The sequence below is a fragment of the Nyctereutes procyonoides genome, unplaced genomic scaffold (genome assembly GCF_905146905.1).
Source record: "Nyctereutes procyonoides isolate TBG_1078 unplaced genomic scaffold, NYPRO_anot_genome, whole genome shotgun sequence".
NCBI classification, from domain to species: domain Eukaryota; kingdom Metazoa; phylum Chordata; class Mammalia; order Carnivora; family Canidae; genus Nyctereutes; species Nyctereutes procyonoides.
In genome coordinates this window covers 3580279-3606152 of record NW_026575025.1, presented here as the reverse complement: position 1 = coordinate 3606152, position 25874 = coordinate 3580279, and the positions used below count along the sequence as shown (strand labels likewise).

General features: G+C 54.6%; 1 protein-coding gene across 4 annotated transcripts in view; it reads left to right on the top strand.

The window, feature by feature from the left end:
• The window catches only part of TSPAN18 (tetraspanin 18), a 194196-nt gene that overhangs the window by 148216 nt on the left and 20106 nt on the right, over positions 1-25874 (top strand). For all 4 annotated transcript variants that reach the window (XM_055310724.1, XM_055310733.1, XM_055310715.1 and 1 more), the window contains exons 4-5: positions 16427-16509; positions 24843-24918. In XM_055310724.1, the coding sequence (XP_055166699.1) occupies positions 24856-24918 (63 nt within the window). In that variant the 5' untranslated portion in view covers positions 16427-16509; positions 24843-24855. The remainder of the gene's footprint in view (positions 1-16426; positions 16510-24842; positions 24919-25874) is intronic.

Below are 25874 nucleotides of genomic sequence, written 5' to 3'. Positions count from 1 at the left end.
GGGCTGAGGACTTAGGGAGTCACTGCTGTGATCTTGCCAGCTCTTCTCCACCGCCTTTAATGTCTGGTTCATCATCTTAATGGACAGGGGGTGGTGGGGTGGTGGTGGGGGGTGTTGCTAAGAGGGTGGGTGGCGGGGACCTTGGGCCTGAGCCAGCAGCGGCAGGTCAACCTGGCATGGAGTGGCCCGTCTTCTCCTTGGCTTCCAAACCCGAAGCTCACCTGGGGGTCTCTTCCTGGGATACGTCCATGTGCATCTTGGTCTCCCGCCTCAGTTTCCCCAGCCCACCCCCAACCCCCTGCACTGGTGGGCTTTCCACTACCAGGGCTCCCCCACCTCTGTTAGTCTGCCTCCTGGGCAGTCTGGACATCAGCGAGGCCTGGGGGGATCCCAGTGCCTGGAGGGGGGGGCAGGGATGGGGGGTCGGGCATCGCAGGCACCGTCATCACCAGGCTTGTGAAAACAGGATGGGGGTGTTCCATTTCCTTGGCGGCCCCTGTGAAGTCTGTTCACAGTAATTACGAAGTTATAGGGAATTCCCAGGTCTCCTAATTAGTGTTAATAGGGGCTGGGTGAGCCATTCATGGGAAAAGAGATGTCTTTGTTTGCGTTCTCAAAATTAGACCCTCCGCCTCCTGCCTGCAGGTGTGACATAGCTGTGTTCTCTGCACCCCCCCTTCACAGCCCTATGGCCCTGCACACCATTGCACACCCCTGCTGGCCGTCATATGCACTGTGTGCACACGTGCACTCACCCATCCACATGCATACACGCTCAAACACGTGCATGCACACGTGTACCCATATAAACCCACACACAGCAGCACAACCCACTTCAAGTCTCTGGATACTGGATCAAGACGTCACTTTGGTCATTTTGCAAAACCACACGGCCTTTCGGCCACACTCCCAGCCCTTCTTGGCGATATACCATATGAGAAGCTTCCTTCCCCCACGCTGCACCCCGACCCCAGGGACCCTGGTGTGCCAGCCTCCCCAAATTAGACTATATTAACAAAGCATGACGTGTTCCAATTAGCATGGCGGGTGAACCTGGCTGGCTGAGCCGGGTAATAACGCTCCCCTCTTCCCGCTAACAGGCCGAGGCCCATTTCCCCAGGAGGAATGAGCCAAGCCGGGCTCCCCTCTGTCTCTGTTGGAATAATGAGATCCGGCGTCTCGACCCAGGCCTGTGGAAGGCTCCCTGCCAACTGGGTCTGTGGCCACCCTGGAGGAGGTTTCCTTTGGACCAAGCAGGAGGGAGGGAATGAAGCTAGCGTCTATTGTGTGCTATTGGCTGTAGAGCCTGTGCTGGGGTCTTCTACCTCGGATAAAGCTTTTTTAATTGGGTTGTGGGAACCCACGGGGCCTGGGCACTCTTCTCCAAGCCAGTGGGCATCCAGACTCTCAGGGTGAGCCCTGTATGTCCTAATAGAACATGAGTGCTCCTCGAAGATTTGGAAAACAATACCTTATTTTTATGTTAAAACAGCTGTGGATATATTTTGAAATAAAATGCCATATATGTATGTGTGATCTGATATATATATATATATATATAAATCATGAAGCTGTGAGGTCAAGAGATTCACAAGCCATTTTCCTCCCTCACTTCCTTCTCTCGGCTGGGTCCCCAGATTTCTAGGTGTGTGGAGGTAACAAGATTTCTTCTGTAGCCACTGCAGGAACTGGGAAGTAAGAGCTTGTAAGGTTCCAAGCCATGGCGTGATGCTGTGTCATTGGACAAGCCCCTACGCCATTCTGCTCCTCTTATCTCCAAATGGCACAATGGCAGTGGTAATAACATGTCCCCAGGGCCAGGGTCACAGTATGCAATCTGGGCTTTTGCGGGGGGCAGGGAGGGGATGGTCTGTCCTACACTTAGAATGGCACCACACTTGGCTTAATGCTCTGCTGTTGCCATCTTGACATTTTTTTTAAAGATTTTACTTATTTATTCATAAGAGACACACAGAGAGAGGCAGAGACAAAGGCAGAGGGAGAAGCAGGCTCCCTTCAAGGAGCCTGATGTGGGACTTGATCCCAAGACCCTGGGATCACGACCTGAACGGAAGGCAGACGCTCAACTGCTGAGCCACCCAGGCGTCCCGCCGTCTGAAAATTCTTAACTTTTGAATAAGAGATCCCTCATTTTTACTGGGTCCCACAAATTATAGCTGGTCCTGCATCTTTTGCCAGATTTTTTCACAAGAGTTAAATCAAACATTTGTGAAAGGAGGCCCTCACACCAGATTCATTCCTTCCGCCCTTCCTTCTTCCCTTCCTTCCCCAAACACCCCCTGAGCTCTCAGCCTGTGGCAGGCACTGTAGCGGATGCTGGGATTCAGCAACGAGCCAGGCAGAGACACTGCCCTCCTGCATTCAAAGGAAGGGGAAAGAAGATAAATAACAGGGACAACAAAAGGACAGACAGTGGCCAAGGAGAGAGACTATTTTAGGCGGGTGGGGAGAGGGGGTGGGGATGGTCAGGGACAGTCTACCTAAAGAATTTGATCAGAGACCTGGATGAAGTGAAGGAGTATGCCATGTGGAACAGCTGAGGAAAAGAGGGCCCCAGGCAGAAGGACTGGCAGGTGCAAAGGTCCTGAGGAAGGAATGTGCTTGCCATGTGGAAGAGACCAGTGAGGCTGCAGTGAGGTGAGGGAGAAGGAGGATGGTTGGAAATGAGCCCAGGGATGGATGGAGGGGGCTTATAAACTGCTGTGAGGATGTTGACCAGAGTAAGTAAATGACAAGGGGGTAGAAGATTCCTTCAGCCAGAGCTATTGACTCTGGGTCATGGGACACGGGGCAGCCTCAGGGCCAGGCTCTCTACTGTTGGTGGAGAAGCTGTGCACCTTCTGGAGCCCCCACATCGCTGGCCCATCATGCAATCTCGGGCCTCCGGGGCTCATGTTGGACAAGCCTTGCCATCAAAGGCCAACCCAGCAGCACCCCTGACAGCGCCCATGCCAGAAGAGCCCCCAGGGTGGCCCCTGTAGTGCAGCTTCGTGAGCCTTCCCCCTTCTTCCAAAGGAAGCCCAAGATGGACAGTGCGGATGCCAGTGCTGATGCCCGTGGTCCGGGCTGGGGGCTGCCCTGGTCTGTCCCGGGCTCATGGACAGAGCAGCTCCCCTGCCACTGCCGGGGAGGGCCAGTCTCCTCTGGGTGCAGCCGGGCAGCTGTCACCTTGTGACAAGGACAGGGTGGCCTGGGAGAAGAAAGGATTTCCTTGAGCATCACCGCTGAAGTTGGACAAAGGATTCCTTAAATCCACGCTGTGGAGAGAACCCCGACCTTAGAATGGGTGAGGTCTTTGAAAAGTAGCAGAGAGAAGGGTGAAAAGACCTCGCTTTCCAGCTCACACAACCAAGGTGTTGATGCCTCAGAAGGTTGTCGAAGGCTTCATGGAGGTACATTGAAGATGCGTGGTGCCCAGCCGTGCGAGGGGACCATCCTGGGGGGCCCCTGCCGCACGCCGGGCCTGGATCCGAGTGCACCGCATTGTATCACCCCGACTGACCCGGGAGGCCCTGCCTGCCCCAGGAAACATAGCAAGGAGGTGGTTTATTCTCACCCCTGCCACCCCTCGGCCCTCAGGTAATAGGATCCAGGTTCTCTTTGGGGTTTATCTCCTACTGGAATATCTACCTTGGAAAGCCCGCTAGGACGCCTCTACAGGAGACCCATTTCCCACGGACTCTCTGCTCCAACAACATTTGCTATTCAGAATTACACCAAGGAAGGAGCATCTCACAGGGTCATGGCCTCAAGCAAAGCTCAGAATTGTCTTCCAGACACTCTTGAAAGCTACACGGGTCCTCCTGGTCATGAGCCAGCTCTGGACGTGTGGTCAGGGCCTGGTGGCCTTGAAGTCACCTCATCAGGGCTCAGACGGTGAGGTGACTTGTTCAAGGTCACACTGGAGTCTAGGACAGCCCCCTCTAAAGCCTGCTACATATGTACCGCCCTCGCCATCCCCATGTGGTCCCTGCCCCATGAACTTGCGGAGTCCTCCTTCCTTAATTACTGGGCTGCCAGGGGGAAATGAAACACCTGCCAGGTTCTTCCTTTTCCCAGCAAGGAGAAGCCCCAGGACCCCCTTCTCCCAGCAGGGCCCCGGCACACTCGGCACACTCGAGGTTGCCTTGGGCAAGCCAGCTTTGTAGAAGGGCTCACACATGCAGAGCCTGTAAATTAACTATGGCCACTGCCTGCTGGGGGTCACAGTCCCAGGGCAGGGTTAGGGGATTTATGTCCAGGCCTCCAGCGAGGTGTGCTTGAAGAGGAGTGTTGCAGCTGACGTAAGCAGGTAGCCTTCCACCTCCCCAGGAAATGATCAGAGTGTGTGTGTGTGTGTGTGTGTGTGTGTGTGTGTGTGTGCACGCGCATGTGCATGTGCATGTGTGTATGCACATGATCACTTTTAGGGGAAAGGGAGTAGGGGCAGAGACAACACTCTTAAGATGGAGAGGCAGAGGCGGGCCATAAAGTCGGAAACTGATCCCAGATCACTGGACCAAGGACATACCTTTTATCCTTACATCCTCAGGAATTGCAAAAAAGATGGCAATTTGCCCTTAGTTTGAGCCCAGCGTGAAGCACTCAAATCACCCTCATTCACCGCCTTGCAGGGAGCACACGGGTGGCTGGCACGCCTGCAGTGTGTGCTCCGCAGGGCAGCTCAAGTGTGCACCAGACAGCAGATGGCCCTCACTGCTAAACTCAGGTACACTCCATGCACTTGTGATCCAGGGTCCGTAAGAGGTGAGACCCACCTTCCTGTGCTCCCCAAGACCTCATTTCATTGAGCCTTCTTAAACCCTGACTCCTTTATTCCACTGGCATTTGTTAGCTCTGGAGGCTGCGGGCGGCGTGTGTTTACATGTTTAAATGATGGGTTCCTCTCGTCAGGTATTCAGACCACCGATTCCATTCCTAAGAGGACAATACCTGAATCCTTTCCACCTGGAAATGGAGCCCACGACACCTAGACATCCGCTCAGCATTGGTGCTGGGAGCCATGAACTTGGCTCAGGGCCTAGGGATGGCCGAGCAAAAGGTGTGGCTTCCTGATGAATGATGATATGGCTCCAGCTTCTTGAGAGCGTTCGCATGTGTCAGGCAGTGTGGTCTCATCGACGTTCATGTGACCATGAGACTACATGATCCACAGAGGCTCCGAGAAGCCAAAGCCACACAGGTAGTGAGCAGGAGAGATGATGAGTCCCCTGGTCACTCTGATGCCATGGGCCACTCCACAGGCTGCCTCTCCCGGGCAGCCCACAGAGGACAAGCCCCCAAGATTATGCTGTTGCCCAAGAGTATGCTGTTGGCTGGTGGCAAAGCAAAGACTAGATCCCGAGGCCTCCACTTTTCCTTCTTTTCTAGTGGGTTTCCGAATTCTGGAGAATTCCTCGGTTTGCCTCCACCAGCTCTGAGACATCTTAGACACCCTCCGAGCCCAGATGATGGACCTAACTTACTGGGTTCAAATGGTGGCCTCTAACAGCTGTGCAACTTGGGGCAAGTAGTTCTGTGCCTCAGTTTCCCCATCTGTAAAACGGGCATAAGAATCGAGCCCACTTCCTAGATTGTTGGAAAAATTACATGCATTAATAGATAATGAAGTGTTTAGGATTGTGCTTAGTGCATAGGAAGCACTCTGTAAATGCTAACTCATCATTGCCATCATCAATGCCTTCCTCCCTTCCCTGAGGATGCAGAGACTGTGACCGCCTCAGACTCAGGTACACTGTCCACCAGTCTCTCTGCCCCTTCTCATTGCTGTGCAGCCTTAGCAGAACAGGGAGGAGGCCTTCCCGGGCACAAGAGGTTAATCAGACGGCTCATCCTTGGCTTATAATATGCTCCGCCTGGGTCATCTGTCCTTCGTTAGCACCACGGAAGACCTGCAGCAGGGGAGGCCCCTCAACACTGGCCAGACATGATGTCTTCATGTGCCAGACTCAGCGGTAGCAGGGGCCAAGGCCAAGGGCTCAGCCTTCCTGGCCCTCGGACAGCCCTGGTGCAGCAGAGCCCTGCTCCAAAGAGCTCTTGACAAAGGATGCAATCCAGGGGTTCTCTTCCTGGATTCAGACGGGGCAGTAGGGCCAGGCCCTGGCATAGAGGGTGACCAGCTGCAGCTCCTCCAGCCCCTTCTGCTGGAAGGCTCCCCCCAGCGCTGTTCAGACCATCACATGCACCTTCTTCACCAGCTGCCAGGGGCTCCTGCAGTTAAGTTAGCCTCCCCACTGGGGTTCATGGATTGCTGAGGGCCTTGTCCCCCGCCCACGGGGGCCCATAACCTGTGGAGGCACTTTCATCCTTGTAGTGGTGCGCACGGTGGAGCTGCCAAGGCCCAGAGAGGTGCCAGGAATTGGCAGGGGCTGCACAGCCGGGACGCAGGGCTGGAACCCAGTTCTCTGAATGCCCAGTTCTGTTCTCTCCCATTCTCTGCCCCCTGGATAACAGGTGAACCACATTCGCTTCTAATCTGCTGCTTTAACCTGAGGTCAGTCCCTAAAATATTCCTTAGGGTCAGGGCTCTGCAAACCACTAGCAGCGAGCCAAACCCTGCCTGGTCTTTTTTTGGAAGTGAACATGGTCCCTGCCATGACCGTTCCTTGAGATGCAAGCTGTGGCTACTTTCTCGAACAAAGCAGAGTTGAATTGTTATGACAGAAATAATATGTCTGCAAAGCCCGAAATAGTTACTGTGTGGCCCATTAAGGAAAAAGTTGCCACCTCGGCTCCAGATCACTACCCATGTCCTGACTCCTTCAGGGCCCTCTCCCTTCTCTTGTCCCTTCTCACCCTGCCCAGCACCAGCTCACAGGAAGAGCGAGGTGGGGATTTCTGTCCCCATTGGACAGATGGAGAAACCTGGACCTGAACAAGTTTTCTTCTTCCGTATTATTTTGTCAGAAGGAAGTAGCAATCCTCTCTGGCATTCTGGAATACCGAATACTTGCTCAACCCCGAGGCTTCCGGGTGGGATTGCCAGCATCTTTTCCTGGCCTGGAGATAATGATGTTTGGTGGAGCTGGTGACCGGGCTTCTGTGGAGGATGCAGCGCCCTCGTTCCCCTTTGTCTGAGAACCCCCCGGCCCCCTCACCCTCATGCCTGTCTCCCCCCAAGTCCAGCCCTTTCCCTTGCCCACCCCTGACCTGCATCCTGCTTTAGGACCTGCCTCCTAGGAACAGCTGGGATGATTTTTTTTATGGGGAGGAAAGAAAATAGGGCTCTCTGACTCCTGCCTATCCTTCTGCAGGCCTCACCACAGATTTTCCTTTGATTCATTTCCTCACAGGTTTTTTTTTCTCACCCAGACAGGAGCTCTGAGCAGTCTCCTCTGTTTTTCAGGTTGTTTGCCCTCCAAAACTTGAGCTGCAAATACCTGTAGTCATTCCCCTTATGGGAAGGGGTTGTGGCCTCCCTAATTCGGGCCAGGTGACTAAACTCAATTGCAGTTGCCCTGGCAAGACCCAGCACTCCTAATATTTATTGCCAAGCAAATGGAACTGGGGCAGTGACCCCCCAAGAACATGAGGCCAGGAGAGGGAGGGAGCAGGCTTGATTTCTGCTCCAGCGACAGGTCCTGGACTTGGGGGGCAGTGGTGCGGGGGAGTTCAGGGATTCCTGTCCTGGTGGGTGAGAAGGAGGAGGAAGCCTCACCCATCTGCCCCAGTACCAGAAACCTGCTAACTCTGGGTAGGGGAAGCTTTGGGATAACCTAGCTCTAAGGGGCCTCCCCTCCATGCTGCACCAGGCATCACGTGGGCGGGATGCAAGTAAGCCAGGGCCAGTGAAATCCCCTCACTGAACACTGGCTGAGGGACCAGGAAGCTCAATAAAGAGAGGAGCAAAGTGAAGCTGGCAGGACATTCACAGCAACCCGGCCCATTGACACACTGGTGAAATCAGCCGCCAAGTAGTAGACATCCAACAGGTGGGATGGAAGCCCACCTTGAGCAGTAGCTGTGTCATCTCAAGCCCTGTAACTCCTCTGGGCCCTTCTCCCCATAAATTAAAATCATCGCTTCCCTGTTTGCCTTGCTGGATGGTCGTGAGGATGAAACAGGAGCGTTAAAAATAGCAGGGCTTTGGGAGCTGAAAAGCAGGGTATGGATGGAAAGAGTCGTGCTGTGATTAATGTAAAGCAGGTTGGAATTTGCTTCGATGCCAGGAGGAGCTTCCCTAGTTGAAGAGACATCAGAATGAAGCCAGGGGGTTTATCCTCCTTACTGAAGATCTTTAAGAACAAGATCACATCCGTTTGCCTGTTTCAAATGTTCTTGATGTTGGCGGAGGCGTGGACCGGGTGACTTTGGATGTCTTTTTCATGACATTGTTGTTAGTTCAATCAGGGGGAAAGTGATGGGTGGCCGTATGTGTACACCTGTGCCTTCATGCGTGTGCCTGTGTGTGTGGTGATATCTGTCTGTGTGTCTATGCGTGTGTGTGTCTGTGTGTATATTTGTACTTTTGTCTGTCTGTAAACGAGCATATGTCTGCGAGGCCATATCCGTGTGGGTTTGTGTGCATGTGTCTTATGCGTAGAGTGAGTCAATGAACTGACTCATCTTTATTGCGAAGTTGTCAGAAGAATTTCCTCTTGCCGTCCTATCCAGCTTTGGAGGATGTGGACAAAGCACCAGGGGATAAGAGGATTTTAAGTTTGATTTTAATTAATTAATTGGTTGTTTTTGTAAAATGGGGGTAACAGCACCTACCTCCCCGTGTCATTGTAAGGGTTAAGTGAATTAGAACATGCAAAGCCCTGAGCCCAGTGCCCGGCCGGTGGAATGGACTTCATACACGCTAGCTAGCGGTAAGCAGTGTTCCTGGCCCTGACTCTTGATAGATGTAGCAGAGAAAGCATTGGCCTCGGAGCCCACTGCCTTGGGTTCGAGTCTGCCACGTAGCAGCTGTGTGGCCTTGGGCAAGTCACGCATGTCTCCGATCCCACTTTTCTCAGCTGTGAATTGGGAATAAGAACAGGCCTGCCCCATAGGATTAGAGTGAGGTTCGAAGGAGAGAAGGCAAGAACCGTCACGCAGCGTGCATCCACTGTACAGCAGGAGCTTTTTAAAAAAGTTTTTCTTGTCCACCTGCAAAAGAGAAAATTCCCCTTCCCGGGACCTCCCTCCATTACATCTAACAGTGGAATTCCGGGTCTTGCCTACTGCTTGGGTCCCAGCCACAATCTGCTTTATCCTGTTGGACACTAAGGTCAACAACAGAGCCAGGAGCCCCCAGTGCTCTTCTCTGCATGGGAAGTAGGGGGGCTTCTGTGGCAGGAGTTGCCAGGGCTGCCCCCCTTCCTTCACCCCAGGCTCAGACCTGTGCCCTTTCTCACCCAGTTCCCAGGCCCCCTTAACACCCAAGAAGCCATTAAATATTTAAATCCTGTCTGTACAGGGGCGAGCCAGGTTGCCCCAGCAACAGCCTTGCATATTTTGGGATGGATTACCAAGGCTTTCAAAGGGTCTCTTGCAGCTCAGGGCCCCGAGGGGAGATGAAATGTGGGAAGGGAGGGAGGGCTGGGGGGCTCCTGCTCCCCACCGAGTTGGTCCTGGGAAACAGCGGAAGGACTCCAGGGTTAGAGAGAGGGCCTGCGATACAGAGTTCTCTGGACTTGAACCCAGGACTCCATGGCTTCTGGTTCCTTCTCTTCGTCACTTGCTCTGCCTTGTGTGGAAAGGCCAAGAGCCCATCATCAGCCAGGAGGCGTCCTAGCACAGAACAGTGTGCCTCCTGGGGTCTGAAGCCAAGTTCTGTCCCACGCCCGCTGGGCCACCGTGGGAAGCTCACTCACCTCTGAGCCTCGGTGTACTCCCCGGGGAATAACTGGCCCATTGTAGATGATGCCGGGAACAGTGCTCGGTCCTTGCCATGTGGGAAGCAGGCACAGTTATTATACCGGTAACATTCCATCCAGTACCCTGTGTGTCCCCTGAAGGGACTCAGAGGAAGCAGAAGACACAATTCTGGCCGCCGAGGGCTTAGGTCTCATGGGAAAGGTCCAACAACAATGGTGTTTCAGACAACACATCCGGCATTCCCCATCCCTGCCCCTGCCAGCGGTGGAGCCAATGTCCTGTGGTTCCTGCCACCACCAGATTGATCTTTCCTGTGGGCTTTCCCCGGGCGGAGTTTTGAGCCACCCCCAGCATGTGCCAAGGCTGCCCCAGTGTGTGGCCGGGAGCACCCAGGCTGGGAGTCTGGACGATATCCTCCAGGGATATCGGGAGGTCCCTCGCGCCCCACACGCCAGTGTCCTTGGCTGTCGGATGGGGGTGACATCCTTTCTGGAGCGGCCTCCCTCCAGCTGGCACAGATGCCCTAGAAAACCGTAAGGATGGGCTGTTCCCCCAACACTTCATCCTGCGGGTGTCCCTCAGGAAGTGAGCCTGACGGGAGGACACCAGGCCTGCAGGCTCCTCCGGGTCTCTGGGTGTGTGGACTCTGCTCCTTGAAAGTGACTCAGGGGGATCCCTGGTGGCGCAGTGGTTTGGCGCCTGCCTTTGGCCCAGGGCGCGATCCTGGAGACCCGGGATCGAGTCCCACGTTGGGCTCCCGGTGCATGGAGCCTGCTTCTCCCTCTGCCTGTGTCTCTGCCTCTCTCTCTCTGTGACTATCATAAATAAATAAAAATTAAAAAAAAAAAATGAAAGTGACTCAGGGCTGGGGTGGGTGGCCGAGAAGCCCGGAGCCCCCGCCCCTGACCAGGGGCCTCTCGGGTCTCAGAGCACCTCCTTCCCTGATCCGAGCCCATCTCAGATCTCTGGGGGAAGCAGAAAGGTGCTGCTGCCCACCCAGCCCCAGGCTCTCTCCAAAGGCAAAGGGATTTCCAGAGATATAAAATCTCTTGTCAGCTCCCCTGCTGGAAGGCTGGCTTTCCTTCTCATCCCCTGAGGATAGGGCAGGATCGGCTTTGGGGGGCTGGCGGGTGTCCCCACTCTGCCCTGCCCTCCTCCCTCCCAGCCCTTGGACTCTCCTCTGCCCCATACACCAAGGGACCACGCCTCTCTGCTCACACCCAAGTTCAAATTGGTTGTAGTGCCTTCAGCACCTTGACCCTGGCACGTGAAAGTCTCTGCAAGAGCACCCAGAGCCTTTGTCCCCAGAGGCCACCTGAGGGCAAAGGCGGGAGGATGGACCCAGTGTCCTGTGTCTGGGATGAGCACCGTCTGTGGCTTCGGTCCAGCCCAGGGACATGGAGGGAATGGGAAGCATGTGTTGTGGCAAGGGTCACTCTGGGCATCAGCAGACCCAAAGTCCCCAGGGCCACCCCTCTGGAAGACAGCCAGGGCAGAAGGACAAGGAATCCTGCTTTGCCCTCACTGCTCCTCCAACCTCCTTCAAGGCCACCCTTCTCTGAGTCTCAGTTTCTCCACTGGTGGAGCAGGAGTGCCCATCTCCCCGGTGGTCGGGAGGGTTCGCCGAGCAAGTGGGTGCCCCGTCCTTTCAGGAGCCAAAATAAACTCAGATGTCAGTCTTAGGAGCGGGGGAAGGGCAGTGGGCTTCATATGGGGAGCTCCTGCCGCCAGCTGAGCTGTGTGACTTGGGGCAAAACCATGCCCCTCTCTGGTCCTCAGCATCCACTGTGCAAAGAGGCCGTTGGAGCTCTTCCTCACGAAGGAAGTCCTTGTTTGAAGAGTCTCTGATGGAAACAGCCCTCTGGGGGTTCAGGGACAGAGGAAAGGGTTGTGGTGGGGGACCAAGCGCCCAGGCCTGGTTCAGCTCACACCACAGAGATGGGGCCTTTCCAAACCCCGCAGACCAGATGCTCCGTCCCCTCTATGTTCACCATTCAGTGAGTCTGGGGGGGCAGGGGAGGCTGTCCTTTAGGATCCCACGGCATCCCCGGCGCCCTGGCTGGTGAACCTTCACGGCACCGCCCCCGGGAGCCTAATTAGATTGCAGCCTCCACTCAGCTGTGTCCGTGTCCCCATGTCACGCCGTCACCAGGCATGCCAGGATTGCAGGCCAATTGCTTGTTTACGAGACTGTCTGTCTTGGGAGGAGGCCCAGCAGGCACAGCCAGCGAATAGATAAATCCTCTCCCTACCCCCCAGCTTTGAACCTGAGGGCAAGAATCATTTTTATCCTGACCAGCCCCCTGTTGGAGGAAAACAAGCACCGGTCCCAGTGTCTGGCTAACCCGGTGTCGCTTCTGGCTCCGGGACCTCCTTTCCAGCCCCACGGAGCCTTGGTTCCCTGCTCCGTGCCAGGGAATGATGGAGGGATCATGTGCTTTGCCGAGCTTTTTGTGGGATGGAGGGAGATCGCTGTAGGTGAACACCCGGACATCGTGCCTCGGCATTGCCCTGTGCTCCCCTCGCACCCCGGGCCCCCGCCAGCCGCCTGCCCCCCTTGCCTCTTGGTGTGCCCAGAGCACCTGGTTGGCAGGGCTGTTAACTCTCCTCTCCCAGCGTGGGGTTATTGATTGGCACTGGATCTGAGTGCGTCCTTGAGGGAGGAAAGCCGCTGCTGTCTGTGTCTTGGACCAGGCCCAGGGCTGGCACGTGCGGGAAGGAGGGAACTGGACATGCAGCCACCAAAGTGCTTTCAGCTCCATCCCATTTCCCCTCCTCCTCCTCCTCCTCCCCTGGTGGTTGCACTGGCCCTGAGAACCGCCCCCCCCCGCCCCCCATCTTGCAGGTGAGGAAACTGAGGCTCAGGAGGGGAGACTGGTGCAAGCCTCGCAGCTTGTCAGGGCAGAGCCCTGCCGCCTGGAAACCAGGTTGCTGAAGGTGTGGTGGCAGCTCCGTGCGACCCGAGCCTCTGCCCTGGTCCGCAGTGCCCTCACCTGGCTGGGGTGCTTGCAGGACATTTCTGGGCTCTACACCAACTCAGACCTGTATTTGCTTCCCCCTGGCGGGGAGGGGGTTGGCGGGGGCTTCTCCATCGCTCATGTCCACCTGCTCGCTCTCTCTCTCTCTCTCTCTCTCTCTCTCTCCCCAGAAAGTATGCCCTGAGGCTGAGGGCAGTGAAAATAAAAGGAGTGATTTATGAACTGAGCTGTTCTTCTTAATCAGAGAACCCCTCCTGGGCCCGCACTGTGCAGATGGGCTGGAGCCGCCATCTGGGGCGGTGGGAGGGGCAAGGTTAATAAAGCTGTCTGGCCCAGGCGGGGGGCTTGCACCGGAGAACCCCCGAGGTGCTGCGTGACCTCACCCGTCTCTGCCCCTCTCTGGGCCTCAGGGCTCCCATCTGTCAGGGGATGGTGGGGATTGGGTCATCCCCCAGAGGCCTCCAGCTGGCACAGGGGAGGATGCTAGCTGGCTCCCTGAGAGTCTGCCTGGTTCCTGTTTCAGGCTACAGCAGCCCTGGTTTGGAAATTTTGGTGTCCAAGATATAAGCCTCCCTCTTTCTGGTGTCCTCTCCATGGACTGTGTCTTGTCGGTAGCTCTGATTTGGAGTCCAGCCAGCTTGGGCCTGAATCGTGGCTGTGTCTGATTAGCCATATGGATAAACTCAGGCCAGTTCATTCCATTCTCCTAAATCTCAGCTTCCTCGTATGTAAAATGGTATAATAATGGTACTGACCTCGTGGGCTGGGAGTACGTAGGAGAACCCTGGAGAGATGCTTAGCAGAGCCTGCTGCATGGTTAGCACTCAATACTATGAATTATCGTTAGAATCAAGTATCACAAAATTGTAGCAGTTAATTTGAATTTGGGGCCCCTTAGGGGAAAGATGTTTATAGCCGTCCTGACCAAACTGTCCGTGGTTCTTTCTCGTGCTCACCTCCACTGATGACTGGTGGATGTGGTTTGGGCATCCCCTTTCTCCTGGTATATGAGAATAATAGCTCCCCGTGGGAAGAGTGCTTTGCAGGTTTCCAAGAGTTTTTGTATCATATGAGTTAAGTTCACATACTTCGTATCATTAATTCTTTTTTTTTTTTAAGCTCTATTTATTTGGGAGAAAGAGTGCAAGCTGGGGGAGGAGCAGAGGGAGAGGGAGAGAGAGAATCTCAAGCAGACTCCACACTGAGTGCAGAGCCCGACTCCGGGCTCGATCCCAGGACCCTGAGATTACAATCAATCTGAGCTAGAACTAAGAGTTGAATGCTTAACTGACTGAGCCACCCAGGCACCCCCATATCATGAATTCTTACAGCCACCTTTGGCTTTGAAATTGAGGATCACAGTTTTCAGAGGAGAACCTGGCATCTCAGGGAGGGTTAGTGACTTTCTGAAGGTCTCAGGGAACTAACTGGCCAAGGCAAGTGCCGTCTCTGCGGTGATGGGGAACACGTGGCAGGCATCCCCTCCGTGGTCCTTTGCCAGCTTCCCCTGAATGCATATTTTTGCTGGGTCAGGAAGCAGTCAGGAGCCTGGCCATGGGTCGGAAGAGCAGAAAGGACAAAGAGGGATGGGAGGCTGTTCTGGGGCAGTTGGAACCCCAGAAGGGGGTAAGCCTATTTCAGCCCTGGAGCCTGCATACAATGGGGCTGGGATCTCCAGTGAAGAGGGGGTGGGGAGATGCCAGAAGGAGTTCAGTGCCTTCACCTTGTCACTGGATGGGCCTTGTGTTGGTCACCTGGGCCTGTCATTCCAGCCTCAATGACCAGAGGAAAAAGAGTCACATCACACTCAGGATAACTGCCAGCCTGAGATCCTGGGCAGAAATGGTGATGTTGGAGACCAGGGCTGAGATGGAGCAGGGGAGAAATGGGGATAGTCGAAAACTGACTCCTCCTCGCTTCCCTGAGCCGTGGGGCTAGGCAGCCCCTGAACTAGAATTGAGGCTCCCCTCCCTAGGGGCGCAGAGACCCTAGCTCCAGAAAGGAGCCTGAATCTGCTGCATCTCACCCTGTGAGCCATCCCCGGACAAAGGTCCAGCCCAAAGCTTCTAGGACCTTGCCTGGACCCAGGGGGCTTCTCTCTGCACCACCCCTTGCACACACACACACCCCACCCCCATGTCCACCCTACTGGTAGTGTCCTGCCTGGTAGGGGCCAGAGTGCATGGAACCCCTGCTCAGCCTTAGGGTTAATGTCAGCAGATTCATCACTGATCAGGCCAGATGGGCCTGGGCTTCTCCCTCCCCTTCCTGGCCCCCAGTGTGGCTTTTCTGACATCTTTGCCTGGAATCTTCTGGGATCTCGGGAGGATGCTCAGCTTTGCCGTTTACCAATGTAAGTCTCAGTTGCCTTCTGTAAAATGGGCCAATAGCCCTCCCAGCAGGACTGCTGTGAGGACTCAATGTGATCACACAGCTAGTTCTGATTCCTAGGTTTGCATCCAGCTCCAAGGCATCCCAGCTGTGGGATGCTGGACAAATCATTTCCCTCCAGGGCTCGGCTTCCTCCTGCCTTTCCATCTGCCAGCCTCACCTCCACTGTGCCACCCCTTCCTCGTGAAACCTCCCTAAGCCCGCAGTGGAGTTATACCAGTGGATGGCCCTCCTTCCTGCTGGTCCCCAGCCCTATCGTCTTCCTTTTCTTTGTCTCCTCCAACCTCCCTCACTGACACAGAAGGTGAGCTTCCTAGCATCTCCGTCCCAAATGCCACCCAACCAGGAGGGTGAGCTTCTTTACAGCCCCGTTTCCTGACACGGCCCCCAGCACACAGCAGGTGCTCAATATGTGTCTCCTGGGCAGATGCATGGGTGGATGGGGAGAGGAGTCTTTAATCCACCACCCCCTCCTCCACTGATATGAATGGGAAGGAATCTGAACTGGCATCTGAGACCACCCCTAACATCTCCCTCCCTGAAACCCCATGAGAATGCCCACCGCAGCCCAAGCTCCCCCACCCCACACTTCCAGATCCTTCTCGATCCCGACCTGGCCGAGTGATTCCCCACAAGTGTGGCCAAATACGAGCCTCCTTCGGGGCCCATTCTGACTACTGAAAGCAAACTCTCGTTTTCCACTGCTGAGATCTGGTTCTCTGTAGGAGCCTTCTGGCAAGCCCTTCTGTGAGGCCAAGCAACCCTTTCCAGCATCCAGTTTCTCCCTTGGGAGTCAGGATTTCTGGGGAGGGGGTTTGACGGACAGGGCCATGCTGGCACTCTCTCTGCTGAGGCATCACTGCAGATGGCCAGGTGACATCCAGGTGGCTTCCAGGTGCGTGGGCCACCATGCCCACTGCCTCCTCTCAGCTCATCAACCATATAGATGAAGCCCGGGCCAGAAACGGAAAGTTTCCTAAAGATGTGGTTCCCCGCGTAGCTCTTGTGAGGACTCAGGAGCTGCCATCTGGGCAGAGGGCAGGCACCCCGCGCAGGCCTCCCCAGCTGGAGTGGGCCTCGATGCTGAGAGCTTTTCATTAGCACTAATGGACCCAGATGAGCAGGGCACTTGCCCTGTGTGCGTCCTTAGGGCAGGTTTACATAAACAGCTTCTTGAACGTGGCTGCTTTTTATTGACTTCCTATAGTAATTGAATATTTTTCTCCTTCTAGGACAAGCTGGGCCAATAGAAGAATATACAAGACCCCCTCTGACCGGGAGACTCTGTCCTGCTGAGACCTGAAGAGCTGCCCAGGTGACAAGTCAGCAAAGGGCATGCCCTCCCTCTGCGCGCCTCCGCCCTGTCCCCTGACACTGCCCTACCTCTGCCTCAGTTCTTTTTCAGCCCATCTATCTGCCATCTCACGTCCTGCTGTCTATCTTTCTGTCTTTCCCAGTCTTTCTGACTAGTCTTTTTTTCTCTGATTCATTCACAGATCTACACGGTTCTCTGTTTCCATTTCTCTTTTTCCAACATTCATTCATTCAGATGTATGAATTGAGGACCCGCTGTGTGCCGGGCACTGCTCTGGATGCTAGGAATGAGGCAGAGAACGAAACCGGTCCCTGCCTTTAGGAAGCATGCATTCTAACAAGGGAAGACATGTGCCACCAAAATAAATAAGCACAATACGGAGCCTATCGTGTATTCCCAGGCCTCTGACCTGGGATCCCGACCAGGGCTCTAGCCTCATGTCCATCCCTAACTGGCTTGCTGACTTGGCCACGCCCCCTTCCCATTTCTCATTTCCAGAGTGAGGGCAATGGGCCAGTCAGCCTGCCCTACCGGTTCGGGACCCAGAACTCCTGTTACAGAAACGCTGGTGACATAAATTATATAAGCATTGGCTTCTACACCAAGGGTGACACAAACAGTAGTGGCAGAGAAAAGTTTTCCTTACATCCCCACAAAGCTCTGAACCACCTGGTTTTGTTGTACAAGAACCAGTCGGTTGCATCTGGGGGTCACATTGTACGGTGAAACACCCGTCTGTAAGGCCAGAACCATCACTTGGCCAGGTGAGGGGGCACCGTGACAGGCACCATGACAGGAGCCTCGAGACCATGAGATCCAGGGCAGCAGCCCCCCGAGCCCCACACTCACCTTGAGGCAGACCCCTTCGTGGAAGGGCAGCTGGAACCGCAACACCCAGCCTGCTCCCCTGCACGCTTTCGCCGTGCACGTGAGGAATTGAACTCACAGGAAGTCAGGTCTGTCTGCAATGCTGACTCCCACATTTCATCACCCTGGCCCTAAGATTTAAAAGATTCTTTTTTAGGATTTTTATTTATTCATGAGAGACACACAGAGAGAGGCAGAGACACAGGCAGAGGGAGAAACAGGCTCCCTTCAGGAGCCCGATGCAGGACTCGATCCCAGGACCCCAGAATCACGACCTAAACCAAAGGCAGATGGCTCGGGCAGCCCCAGTGGTGCAGCGGTTTAGCACCGCCTGCAGCCTGGGGTGTGATCCTGGAGACCCGGGATCGAGTCCCACATCAGACTTTCTGTATGGAGCCTGCTTCTCCCTCTGACTGTGTTTCTGCCCCTCTGTCTCTATGAATAAATAAAATCTTAAAAAAGAAAAAAAAAAGGCAGATGGCTCAATCACCAAGCCACCCAGGTGCCCCGATTTAAAGGATTTTATCCATCAAACAGTGCTGCCTTTACCAAGTCATATCCTAAATGTACCTTAGAGTTTCTCCTGCATTTTTGTTCTGTAAAGTCATACTATACCTGGTGGTTAGAGTCCTCCCCTCTCCTGATTCAGGGAACCTGGCCAGTGTATTGGTGTCTGGGGAAGTAGGTGAGAGTGGCTGCCCCATGGTGGGACAGAGCAGGAAGGGAAGAAGGAACGGAGCCGCCGTGTGCCAGCTGTGGTGTGAGGAGCTTGGCACCTCTTCCCGTTCAACCATGAGTCCGCACAATTTCCTCTGGACGCCAGCATTCCTGGCCCCATTTTGCAGACAAGAAAGCAAAGGCCCAGAGAAGCTGTGTGTTTGTCCGAGATCATGAGGCTGGAAAGTGGAAGGGCCAGGCCCAGTCGGACCCTGCGGCCCAGCCACACTGATACTCTCCCCTCGGGGTCCCTGTCAACTCCGGGGATTGGGGAAACCTTAGGGGGGCCTTTCACCCCTGGCCCCAGAGAGGGTATGTCATGTTCCTTCAGCAGAGAGATTCCCAGTCTCCTCCATAAGTGCCTCTGAACATCATTTCTGAGAAACAGTTCAGCCTTTGGACCTCATGGTCAGCCTCAAGATTCTTCTCAGCCCACCTTCCAGAGACTATGTCCCACCCTCCTTTGAGGTAAATTAGGGAACTGGGCTGATTCGCTCAACCTCCAGGAGGCTCTGTGGGTGAGTGGAGCTCTCCACCAGATCCAGGCAGGGGATTGGAGGTTGGTCTGTCCCTCTTGTCTGGCCAGTTGGCTAAGGAGGTGTGTCCCACACTCAGAAACCCCTGGTGGCAGGTGGAGCAGTCAGGCGTTGTTGGTCTTTGGCTTCAGCCTGGCTGGCAGTGGATGAGGGCTCAGAAGGCTGATTTCCCCGAATAGCAGGAAATGAGGTGGCACAGGAGATATGAAGACGGGCCTGAATTTTGGAGGAGGATGGATAAATGGGGCAGGACAATTAGTGCTTATCCAAAATGATGATTAAGAGTTGTGGCTCCGGAAGAAAACAGACATATCCTGACTCAGACACTTCTGTGCTATGTGACCTCTTTGTAAAATGATTTTTAATTTATTTATTCATTAGAGACACACAGAGAGAGGCAGAAGCATACACAGAGGGAGAAGCAGGCTCCATGCAGGGACCCCGATGTGGGACTCAACCCCAGGACCCTGGGATCACTCCCTGAGCCTAAGGCAGACGCTCAACCGCTGAGCCAACCAGGCGTCCCTGTGCTGTGTGACCTTGCATGAGAGGCTCAGGCACCTCTCTGAGCCTAAGTTCCCTTGCCTGATAAATGGAGTTGACATTACCCCTGTCCTGGAACTTGATAAGGATTGAGATTGTGCATATTCCTTGGCCCATGGCAAGAATTTAAGATATGCCAGCTGTTACTAGCTATTGCTACGATGTTAGCTCCCGGGTGCCAAGTCCTGCACTCCGTATTTTCCATGCGTTATGAGGAAATCATTATTTGTATACTAATTTTAAAGACCAGGAAACTCAGATGCATGCAGTTCAGAAACACCCCAGGTCCCCAGCTGAGCCTGGCAGGGCTGGGATTTGATCCTCCGTCAGGCACCAGCACCTTCTCTCCACTCACCCACTCTGCCCTGGAGCTGGAACTGGGCTTCTGTATCCCCATCCGCCCTCTGGCTCCCACCATCTATTTTTCTACCTGCCTCACCTTTGAGGTTGTCAGAGGCTCTTCCCGGGAGACACGCTCCTTTTATTGCATTTGTCTGGGAGCCCAGCACTCCACAAGCTACCCATTAGATGTAATCTGTAACGAACGCGGTATGTAATAAATACAGGTAGCCCGTTTATGAGCTGCCGTATTTATTATGCCCCTTAATTGCTACAAAGCCAGAGCCAGCTGAAGCCAGATCCTGCTCTGGAAAGCTACTTTGCCTGGGTGGGCCCAGGAGGGGGCCGCTAAAGCCTGGCCTCCCGCAGAACCCCAGCATCTTAGCAGGACAGCCCCTTCTGCCCTTGACGGAAGGAACTGACAAGTCATCAACTTCCTGCTCCATCATCTTGCAGAGGAAGGGGCTGAGGCCAGAGAGAGGAAGTGACTTGCAGAGCAGGAGACGGGGCTCTGGACTCGCAGTCCAGTGCTCCTGCTGCCCTTCTGTCTACCTGAAAGCTGCCCCCGGACCAGGCGGAGCACAGGATCTGCAGTGGGCAAAGGGGCATGTTTACAAGCCCAGGGATGTTGGGCAGGTCGCTTCACATTCTTGAGCTTCAGTGTCCTCATCTGTAAAATGGACAGTGCTTCACACTTCATGGGGTCATCGAAAGAGTCAGGGCAGTTACTTTGTGGAGCAGGTGTGTGGCTGGCAAGGAGTCGGTGCTGAATAAATATTCTTTCCTGTCCTCTTCCCCGTTTCTAAAGAACATGGTGTCTCAGTAGATGTGTGGAGTTGAATTGGCCTGGTGTCAAAGGGAGAGGGGGTCAGAATGCAGCACCTAGGGTTTATATATTTTTTTAAAGGATTTTATTTATTTATTCATGAGAGACACAGAGAGAGGCAGAGGCAGGGACATAGGCAGAGGGAGAAGCAGGCTCCCTGCAGGGAGCCTGATATGGGACCCGATCCTGGGTCTCCAGGTCTCCAGGATCACACCCTGGGCTGAAGGTGGCACTAAACTGCTGAGCCACTCGGGCTGCCCCAGCACCTAGGGTTTAAGTCATTGTCCTGGGGTCCTGAGCTCAGAGGGAGCAGCAGCCCAGGGAAGCCTGTACAGCTGCTGAGTTGGTAGTAAGAGCCATCCACCCCACTCCAGGCCAGCGCAGTCATTTACTTCTCACAACAGGCCATAAAGTGGACCCTCAGTGGGCCCTCGGTGCCCATTCTTGCAGAGGAGGAAACTGAGGCTCCCAGAGGTTAGGTCACTTAGCAAAGACACAGCAGTAGAAAGACAGAGAGCCAGATTAGAGCCTGGGTGTGTTCGACTCCAGAGTCTGTGTGCAGAACCACTATGTTTGGATGCAGGTGAGACGTTGCTTCTAGAAGGCTGGAGTGGAGGAGGGGCATGGCTGGTTAGGTGGGCGTGGAGATGGCATCCTGGGGAATTGCCGTGGAAGCAGGGAGCCTGGGCATAGGGATGACGGAGGAAACAAAGATGACCCACAGTCAAGGATGAGGGTCAAGATGTTCAACAACTGGTGCGCAATGGCACGGGCCAATCAGAAGACAGGCTGGCTAAACAGCAGGCTGACCAGACCTGGGAGTCCCCACCAAATCTCAGCCCTCCCACCACCCACTGGAGGGGACGGGTCCTGGGACAAAGGAAGGGACAGGTCCTCTTGATTGTGGCTATCCAGGGCAGCTCTGGGCTCTCTGGCCTCGAGAAGATCTGGAGAGAAAGACAGGCAAATGGAGCATCAAGAGGAGTCACATGAGGACTCTCCTCACTCTGGAGAGGGCACAGCAGAGAGAGGAAAGGAGAAAGTTAGGAGCCCCCCTGCTTGTGTGAATCCTCCTCCCTTCTCTCTGTTGGAGGTAAGGAGGCCACAAAGCCCTTAGCCTGGCACCAGGCTTCCTGCCCATGCTGTTTAATTCACGTTTGCTATGTTGTGGGCTTTTATGCAGTCCAGACCATGTACCAGGACCTGCTGTGTCCCAGGAGGGGGACACAGCTGCCATCCCATGCCATAGGGAGCTCACCGGAACACTGGCCAATGACGTAATGGTATACAGTATAGTAGGGCAGCGGTGGAGGTCAGCAGAGGCCACGGGAGCTTTTGGGAAGGCAGGATGGGGGTATCGGGGAAGGAGGTGATGCCTAGGGGGATGAATAGGAAATGAATGGAAAGGCAGGAGAGGGCAAGGCAGTTTGAACAGAAGGGATCAGCATGAGTGGAGGCACTAAATGAGCTTCGGGGACTCTCCTTTAATGTCAGCGATGGGGCAAAGGCACAGAAGGTGGCCGTGGGAGTCTTGGAGAACCTTGCAGACCACAGTTAGGAGGTGCCTGGTCTCCTGTAGAGGCCAGGCGTTTAGCAGGGGCATCATGTGGCTAGATGTGCTCTATGGAAAGGCCCCTCTGGAGGTGCTGGCTGGAGGTAGGGAGACCAGGCCAAGGTTGAGGCCGCAGCTGGGTGAGAGAGGAGGAGGCCGGGAGCAGGAGTGAGGCCGGAGGTGCTTGAAAGATCCCTGGAAGGGAGTGGATGCTGTCACCGGACTCTAGCTTTGGAGGCCAATGACATTTCATAAACTCAAGCCACAGCTCAGGGAAGAAAGAAGAATCTCTCTCTCTCTCTCTCTCTCTCTCTCTCTCTCTCTCTCTCTCTCTCTCACACACACACACACACACACACACACACACGCACACACACACACTCCATCCTTTGTTCCTCCAAATTAGACTGCCTGGTTCAAGTCTCGGCTTCACCACTCAGCAGCTGCAACCTCAGGCAAGTCACCTAGCCTCCCTCTGCCTCAGTTTCCTTCTCTGGAAAACTGGGATGATGATTGTACTTACCTCGCAGGTTGTTGTGAGTTCATACATGTCAAGCCTAAGGATGGAGCCCTGCACCTGCTAAATGCTCAATCGTGTTATTATTCACAGGGGTGGAGACCAGCCAGGTGACCCCAGGAGCCCTGTGTCCCCCTTCTCCTCTGGCCCAATCTAAGGAAAGCCCTTGGGCTGGGCGCCTCTGGAAGGACAAAGGCTTTGGGCCTGGAGCCCTTGGTTCAGGTTCATTCGCTGGTTTTCTCTTGGAGTGGCCTTGGGTTCATCCCTGGGTGACCCGATGCATTGGTTTCTGACACTCAATAAAAAAAGAAAGCAAATGTGGCTCTGATGATGCTCTGTGCCCTGTCCGTGTGTCCCCTGCTCAGCTCTGTCTTTTTTCGGGCTCAATAAACCTAGTAGAGCAGCCAGCAGGGGCCGGGCCATGGAAGGAGGGAACCCTGGGGCCCCATGGTCCATGCCTACCTGACCCAGCACCCTCCTCATGGACTCCCAGGTGCCTGAGTGGTGCCGGGCCCGCTGCCCGACTAAGGTCAGACCCTTGGCACAATAGCAAAAAACACAAGAAGAGTTGACGAGAGGCACCACACTTTCCTTCACGCCCTTCCCCAGTAGGGGGTTCTGCTGTGCTTTCCTCAACATAGATTCAAATGCACTTTTAAAACCCTCTGGCCTAAACCAAAATGCTGCGTGGAGCTGGTCCTGTCATCACCAGTGGAATGATCTGAGTGGGTGGGAGGTGAGCGTTGCCCTGGCCCCTTTGCTCCTTAGACTATGAGGGTGTTGGCTTTCCTTGCTGGGGGGGGGGGGGAGCATCAAGTGGTGGTTTGGGGTGGGAAGGGGGCAGATTTGCTCGGTGCCCACCACATACCAGGTGCCGTATGTGGGCTAAGCATCACCTCCTACATGCCGTGTGGCCTTGGGCAGATCCCTTAATCTCTCTGATAATCACATACACCTTGCCATACTACTGTGAAAATTTGCGGTAACCAGTGCCCATACCTCACTGGTTGTTACAAGAATTAAATAAGATAATAGGTGTGAAGCACTGGGCCCAGGATTAGCACACAGCAGGTGCTCCCCAAACAGGGACTGCTATTATTAAGATGAATCATAATAATCCTGGCAGCAACCACTTAAGACAGGATTTGTCAACCTTACTTCGGTGGGTAAGGCAAACTGAGCCCGGCTCTCTCCGGAGGGAGGATGGGAAACCGTGGGAAGTAAGGAAGCACCATCATCCCCCCCAACATTCGACCGCTTCCAGCAATACTCCCAGGACCCTTTGCACCGTGTCCTGTCGTAGAAGCGCAGACCGCCTGCTGGGGTCACCTGAAGAGCGACTCAGGCCAGGCCGAGCCGCAGCCCTGCCCGTTAGCAGCTGGAGGAGGTTGGCCGTGTGTTAGTTCACTGTGAGCCTGGTCTCCTCACCTGTCACATGGACCTCTGATCCCCGCCCCAGGTCTCTCTTCCCGGGGTTGTCATGAACAAAGTATGGCAGTATTGAATACTGAATGCGAGCATGACTGTGTGCCTTGGGGTCTGACTCATGATAGCAGTTGCTGTCTGCCTCCCCTGGGGATGCAGAAGGGCTGCCTCTTATTGGTTTCAAGCCCCAGCACCTGGCACACAGTCAGTGCACAATAAATGCTGGCTGAACGGAGTTGTATCCAGTGACTCACTACCTGGGACATACTGTTAGGTAGGGACAGGGAAGGCTCCTTAGGTAGGTGGGATGCTGCAGGTCCCATGATGGGGGTAGTCAGGGTGTGAGGAGGGCTTGGCCTCAGGAGCAGGGCTCGGGTGCCCAGGTAGGTGCCCATACCCCCTTCCGCCTCTGACAGCCCTCCTCGCTGGCACCATGGAACCACCCTGGGACGTCCTGCAGATTGGAGGGCATATGGGGCGGCAGGAAGTTTGTGAGGCCCAGGATTCTGCTCCTGCTCCGTGACCTTGGCCAGTTCCCGGAGGCTCTGAGCCTGAGTGGCTCATCGGCCAGATGGAAGACTCACCTCTGCAACTAAGCACTGTCTCCAGGCAGCCCTGTTGAGCCCTTGCCACCTGCTAGATGTGGTGCTAAGCGTGAGACTAAGCATGTTCCTGCATTATTTCTGTGAATCCTCATGATACTGCCAGGAGGAAGCTTCTGGTTTTGATCTCCCTTCTCAGGTGGGAAAGAGCAAGATTCAGAGAGGTGGAGCGATTTGCCCAAGACCACACAGCAAATGAATGTAGAACTGGGCTTGGACCCAGGCAGGCTGGCTTCCCCGAGTTCTCCTAATGCTGGCCCCACAGAGTAAAGAGCCACCTCTGAGGGAGGAAATCGTTACCAGTGTCTCTCTTCCAGGAACCCCCATAGGGGAGGGCAGGTGGGGGGCCAAGGGTTCTTTCTGGGCAGGGTCCCCCAGCGGGGAAACTGAGAGTCTTGCTGTTTTGTAGGTAGAAGAACACCATGGAAGGTGACTGTCTGAGCTGCATGAAGTATCTGATGTTTGTCTTCAATTTCTTCATATTTGTAAGTGTGGCTGTGACATGCCCAGGGTGTCCCTGGGCCTGCTGGGTGGGCATAACAGGCTGTACCTTAGAAATGGTCACACAAAAAAAAGAAAGAAAGAAAGAAAGAAAGAAAGAAAGAAAGAAAGAAAGAAAGAAAGAAAAAAAAAAAAAAAAGAAATAGTCACACCAGGCTGAGTCCTAGGGACAGGTCGGGGTCAGTGCTAGAAGCAAACCTACCCACCCAGACAGAATTTCCCAGACGAGAGGTCCCCCCGCCCCCCGTGGGGCCCGGCCCAGTCCGAAGAGCCTACAGTCGGTCGCAAGAGAGATGTTTTGCACAGATCCTGAGCTGCCAGGCCCTCTGACAAAGGGTAGGGGCCTTAGTACTAGATCTGACCCCTGGTGGAGGCTGAGGACAAGGAGGGAATGGAGAAGAGGGCAGCAGAGAGAGCCTCGCGGGTAAAAGAAGATACGAACTCCCCCTCCCTTCCCCTGGTGGCCCCGAGGAAGAAAGGACAGGGTGGATGGGAAGGTGATTAGCAAGTTTCGGGAGGTATCTGTTCAGTTTTCCTTGGGGACACAGCAGGACTGGAATCCCATCCGTTATAGGAGAACAGTTTGGCCTCATCGGATTTTGAGTGGAGGTAAAGTGTCTGGAATCCCTGTGTGTTGGGGCACAGAGAGCCCCACTGGACCCTGACCCCCCCAGAGCTGTTGCAGGCATCTGAGCTGCTGCGACCACCTGACGTAATTGAAACCTCTCTGGGGCCGGGAGCACCCAGAGTTCAAAGCTGGTCCGCATCTAACCAGCTGTGTGATCAGAAACACATTTCACCTCTCTGAACCTCAGTATCTTCATCCCTTAATTACCTACCTCAGCAGGGTTTTTTGGGAAGTTAAGCAAGATTTGTTTAGGAAGTGCCTGGAAGGTGCCAGCACTTGCTGGCTTAGCTCCATCCGAATCCAGCCTATGGA